Source organism: Eleutherodactylus coqui, chromosome 6 (assembly GCF_035609145.1).
Source record: "Eleutherodactylus coqui strain aEleCoq1 chromosome 6, aEleCoq1.hap1, whole genome shotgun sequence".
In the NCBI taxonomy this organism is placed as follows: Eukaryota; Metazoa; Chordata; class Amphibia; order Anura; family Eleutherodactylidae; genus Eleutherodactylus; species Eleutherodactylus coqui.
The window spans coordinates 140,863,185-140,869,184 of record NC_089842.1 but is presented as its reverse complement, the minus strand read 5'-3'; the positions used below and the strand labels follow the sequence as shown (position 1 = coordinate 140,869,184).

The window sequence follows — 6,000 nt, the reverse complement described above, 5'->3', positions numbered from 1 at the left end:
CGTTCCTCCTGATGATGCTGGTACCAGGAGTGTAGCATCCCCTCCACCCTCCCCCTTCCTCTCTCTCCCCACTCCCCCTCCCCCTTGGATGCATCAGCAAAGAGGAGCACAGATCAATTTCCCCCTTCTACCCCCCCATTAACAAAAAAAAAAAAGAAAAAAAAGGAAAAACCCATAGTAAAAAAATTACAAGGAAAAATAAATACAAGGGGATCCTAGAAGAAGAGAGGCAGGGAAAGGGGAGAAGACAAGCACTGCACTGTTTATCTCTCTCCCCCTGTTCTTTTGTTCTAGCCTGGGAGAAAAGGACAGGCCTTGTAAAATAAAGGGGGACAAATTCAGGAACCATGTCCAGTGGAAAGGAGGCAGGTGGAATTCACCCTTACCAGCAACAGCAGCAACATGCCCAGTATGTTGGACCCTACAGACTGGAGAAAACGCTTGGCAAAGGACAGACAGGTGGGCCTTCTATATCTTACTGCTTGAGACTTATTTTATTTTCCTCCGAATGTCAATGGATTTAAATGATTGCATGACATTTCTGTTCTTTCCGATGACAAATATGGCAAAGGAGCTCAGTTATCCGAGAGAAGGTAAAGTCTTTTCTGTAGGATTTAAAGATGAGCTGGGATGAGGAATAATCCCTAGGTTGGAGCGCTAACTTGCTGCAAGATGTAGTCATTGTAGGGAAACCTCAGGTAAATCTGGAGAGGGTCTCATGTGGGATAATCTGGGCCAAGTGCTGGGCAGGAGTAAGGGTACTCTAACTCTTTAGTCTTCCTAAACAAGAAGACCTTCTGATTTTAGGAGACTGGCTGTGTTATTCGATTTTCTTGTAGGACTTTCATGTTACTTTTTGCTTTTTTTCTGTGGGATGGTTTCTGGTTGGGGTCTGTACTGTGATGTATTGCTACTGTTCAGTGATGTCAAGGTCTTCAATGATGGGAAGGGGCTATTATGTCATATGAGGGTTCTCTACTGTCACATGCAGGCTCTTTCTAGAATCTGAAGATTATTTTCCTTTTTTTGAAGATTACATAGATGCTTATTATATTTTGGGATCAAGAAGGTTTCTAATCGGTGGTGAATTGTTGGGGGATCTTCATGAGGATGTTCCTGGTGGACATACTTACCTTACAAACAGTTATACCATTTGTATCATGATGGTAGGACACCTTTGCTGCCATATCTGTTTCATCCTAGGCTTCAGTAAACCCTTTTCCATATCAAGTAGCCCTTCGATGTACAAGGTCTTCTTGCATTAAAACACTTCTTATGCAATTTCTGTTGACTTTGTTATTTGGTGTAATAGGACTGAATGGTTTTATGGTTGCCTTCTGTGTCTTTCAGGGTTATGTAGGGTTATCTGTATAAATAAATGATTAGTTCCTTTGCTGTATGGCCCTACATTATATATGGGATTCTGCTCTAGGGAACTGCATTATACTGTGGAGCAGTGCCTTGCTCTAGGGATCTGCAGTATATAGCAGATTCTCTGCAGTACGGACCTTGTTACGTTACACTTTCTGATGTAATGATCAGATATGAAAAAAGAGCTATCATTGACATATATTGTTCCATTGCTTTAGCCTCCAGCTGTGCTGACATCTTCTATAATTCCCCATCATCAACACATCAGCACCTCACAAGCACACTCCCCTTTAGCCCAGCAACAAGGTTTCCCTTCACGAAAAGGGTCCATCATTCTCAAGGGGCTAAAGGGAATGAAATGACTCGTTCCTTTAGAACTCTGGGAAGGAAATACTTTCATGTATGACAAGGGTAAACATATAGTGATACATTGTTAAATAATTAGTCAACAAATACAAAGCTGCCACTTGCATTGAAATATGCATGGCTTGTAGAAATCACCTTGGGGATACCTCATGTTACGTGCTCTTGTCATGATGGTTATTTTTATGTAGTGTTGCTGAATGAGCGAGGGTAGATTCTCAGAGACACATCGTTTTATCTACAGGAAGGGTGGGATGTAGTGTTTTGTAGAAATGATAGACTTAACATTGCAGCAATCACTTGCTCTGGCATACATTTTATTGGGAGGCTTAGACCTAGAAGTCAGTTGAGGGCAAATATTGCAATGGCTTCAGCGGAACAGTAAGTGCACTTTCTAATATGATCGCTGCAAAGGTGACTCTCCGGCCTTAAATCGAGGGATAACTAGAGGTCATCCTCACCACCATCTGCAGACTCTTGGAACTGGATTAAGAATACCTCTGCAAAATTGCTGTCGTTTATATCCCGAAATCACAATATCTTCAAAACTTATCAAAATGCTCCCTGAAGTTTCCACAAATGGTCTTCATCCCCATTTATTTCCTGGCATAGATACATATAAACCAGCAAAATATGAGCACCTTATTGCATGAGAAATGCACAGATTGCTGCCGAAAGATATCTATGGTGCTACATATGGACATTACACTTTAAATATCACATATTGGGGAAGGGTGGCACAAGGGGAATGAGCAGAGTTGTGTGTAGAATCTGCAGCAAGGAGAACTCACTCTCCTAATAGGTAGACGTCATCTCCGTATCTGCAGGCCACCATGATGTATCATCATTTTACATTATGTACAGACCTTGATATAGCATAACCACAGATTATCATGTATTGGATACTCTAATATTCAAGGCAAAAGTTTACAGCTACGGGAATTATTAACTATTTCTTACATAGGGAATATTTCATTCAAAGCCATTTGGAATTTTTGAAGTTGTAGCTCTAATATATTGTGCTTCTACTTTCTGAAATACATATAGAATACAATTCTGTCCAAATGGCTGATATTAGCATTACCTGGGATGTAGTTGGCGTTCTTATGTCTTTATTGAACAATTCATAACTTTTCAGATAACTTTTCAGAATGAACTGCTGTCTGTGTGCATGAGGAATACAACTATATCTGACCATTATATGACTTGTTATCAACAGTTTTCCCCTGTGAAGGATGTATCTCTAATTTTCAGTCTACCTTGAGCTGGTGGGTGTAGACTAGCTGCTAGAATGTCTTTTATACACTGCACACATAGGAGAGCAAGATATCCTCTTCTTTGCCTTTCTGTAGCATGGAAGTATGGAATACATTATAGAGTAGTGTTAGCCCAAGTAGATGTAATTCTAGTAGCTGTGAGACAGTAAGCCACTCCAAATTAGCTCTAGCAACCCCATCTGTGTGGGTCTTTGCTTCCATTTCCCCTTCTTTTCTCTCCATAGACTTCTACAGGCAGCATTTCCTGTTATCTCTGTTACTATAGAGATGGATTTCACATGACAACAGGTAGTGCACAGCAGATTAGAAGAAAGTGAGACCCCTAGTGGCCAGCACTTTAGAGTGATTATTCAGAACAAAAACATCATTATAGGTAAATGAACTAAATAGCAGTTTTGCTAGTTGTCATATTGGCTATCATATAAACATGAGTTTATTGAAAAGTTGGTGACCGTTTAAATAGTGATTACATTGTAAAGAACATGTTAGTATTGAGAATTTAACAGTATCTAGCCATGGGTCAATTCAAGTTTTTGTTTTCTTTTGGAAAATAACTATGTTTATCTCACCGCTCCACATAAGGAACACTAAGTGCAGGACCTTTAGAAAAAGTTTAATATGAACACAGTTCATAAGAAGAAGTTCATAAGACGTTCACAAGAAGCGCAGGTTTAAAGGAGTTTTGTCATTAGAGGAAAAAAATCAATACTTACCTATTCCTCCCCAGGCAGTCTTCTTACCTGATCTCTCCTCGCTGATCTTCTCCAGTTCCCCGGATAACCTCACCTCAAGTCAGCGGGATCCTCTTCTTCTTGTTATGATGCTTCCATTCTGTGCAGTCTTCTTTCTACAGGTCAGTGTAGGTTACGTCACTAGTGACATAACGTTCACTGCCTAGGAAAGAATGACGATCTATTGCCGTGACTGCGCATGCGCGGTCTTGCCACAAGTGTACATATGCTATTGCAGTGAAACAGTGCGCATGTGCAGTCTCGGCAATAGATCGGCATTCCCTGCTAGACTGTGAACGCTACGTCACTAGTGAAGTAGCATACATTGTCCTGCAGTAAGGAGACTGCCGAGAATGGACACTTCGTCATTGGAAAAAGAAGAATTAGGCGGTTGGAGGTAATGTGACCTGGGGGGACTGGAGGAGCCAGGAGAAGATCGTCAGGGTGAAGATGCAGTAAGAAGACTGACAGGGAAGGAATAGGTAAGTATAGAATATTTTTTTTCTAATGACAGAACCCCTTTAAGCATATACATCATGCTGCAGCAGACAACACACTGCTAACAACTGACATCGTCCGACCCTGCGTTTTGTCGACAGGCTTTTGCAGAAGAATTGGCTTGATCTTTGATCACCAGCTCCGTAAGGTGTGAATAACGCTCTTATTACATTTTTATTTCGTTTTTATTTTTCTAATATGATAGGTAAAATATTATCGGTTTACAAGTGGCACCCTTGTTTGACTGCAAGTGGCAGCATTTTGGCAAGTCTGATGCCCCAGCTGAGGCTGTTAGTCATAGAGTGCTCCGGCTTCACCCAAAGTCACATGGAGCGGCACCTACAAGACTTCCTCCTGATTTACACCTAAACTTGCTTGTCAAGGCACACTGCAATTGTCTCTCGTTTCCATCACCATTTGCAAGTGAGCGAGCACCATTGTACGACTGACAGCAGAAAAGCAAGAATCACGCCTGAGTAGGTGCCTGCTTACATTCTTAAAGTGGTTATTCAGCCTGTAAAAGTTGATGGTCTATCCTCAGGATAGGCCATCAATATGTGATCCGCTGATCAATTTGTGATCATCTAATTGAAGGGGCCACAGTTCTCGTACGATCGCTGCAGTCTATTCTTTACACTTGAGCATGATCCTGTCAGTGCGCAGAATGCTGTATTCTTTATAGCGACGATTCTGAGCACTACAGCCTTTTCCCAATGAAGTGAATGTGACAAGACTTTAGTACTCATAACAGCCGCTATAAAAAATACAGCATTCTGCGCACTGACAGGATTGTGCTCGGATGTAAACATTGAAGACACTGCAGCGCTTGCACAAGAACCACGGCCTCTTCAATTAGTTTAAAGGCGGAGATCCCGGGCAGCAGACCCTACCAATCAGATACTGATGACCTATCCTTAAGATAGGCATTCAATTTTTAAAGGCTGGAAAACTCCTTTGAAGGACAAAGCCTATTAAATTAGTTGTCCAGTGTTTCCTTGTTTACTACTCTTTGCTATCCGAATTTCCTAACCTCTTTCTCCTCAGATGGTCATGTGATCTCAATTGTGATCAGCTCAGATTTACTTGTATCTGTGCTGTCTGAAACTAGTCAATTCCTCAGTCTGTGTGATGCTGTTACATGAACCGGCCACAGAAACCACCTACAGAGGGACACAGGCACCCTTGCTACAGTTACTGATGATGATCACACAGCGCCTGTCACACAGTTATAATAGAGGAGATCACAGCTTATCCTCTGTATAATTATGGCCTGTAGATTATTTAGAAGAATATAGAAGGTGGTGATCATTAAAGTTCCCTCCACTAGGCACAAATGGTACAGCCTCTAGCTGATGCATCATTTTAGTGATTTGAAAGTGAAAGCAGAATTTTCACCATCAAGATGGTACCTTGTAAGGGTCAAACAGGGAGCTGCACTACATGGAAGTGGCTGCAATACACGGAGGAGACCTTCAGAGTGTGACAGGCAAGCAGGTGAGGGGGGCAGGGATGGAAAATGTGTTTTTGCAGGTGTGACCCTTTAAAATTAATAGTGTATGTATATATTATAGGAAAGCTAGTAGAATCTGGGGTAGTCTGAACATACAACACTGAGGCAGACTACTGTGTCTCAAAAAAATTAAGCAATGTATCAAGTGGTTTAGCAAGAGGGAGTGTGGACATTAGAGAGCATGTGGTGTACAGAGGAACCATGGTGTGGTCAGGTTAGAAATCAGAGGTGGAGAATATCATGTGAACAG

The 6,000-nt window shown here is 41.5% G+C and overlaps 1 protein-coding gene across 2 annotated transcripts in view; it reads left to right on the top strand.

Moving 5' to 3' along the window:
* The first annotated feature begins 246 nt into the window (after positions 1-246).
* Positions 247-6,000, top strand: part of BRSK1 (BR serine/threonine kinase 1) — a 301,897-nt gene continuing 296,143 nt past the window's right edge. For both annotated transcript variants that reach the window (XM_066607747.1, XM_066607746.1), the window contains exon 1: positions 247-459. In XM_066607747.1, coding sequence (XP_066463844.1) covers positions 348-459 — 112 coding nt within the window. In that variant the 5' untranslated portion in view covers positions 247-347. The remainder of the gene's footprint in view (positions 460-6,000) is intronic.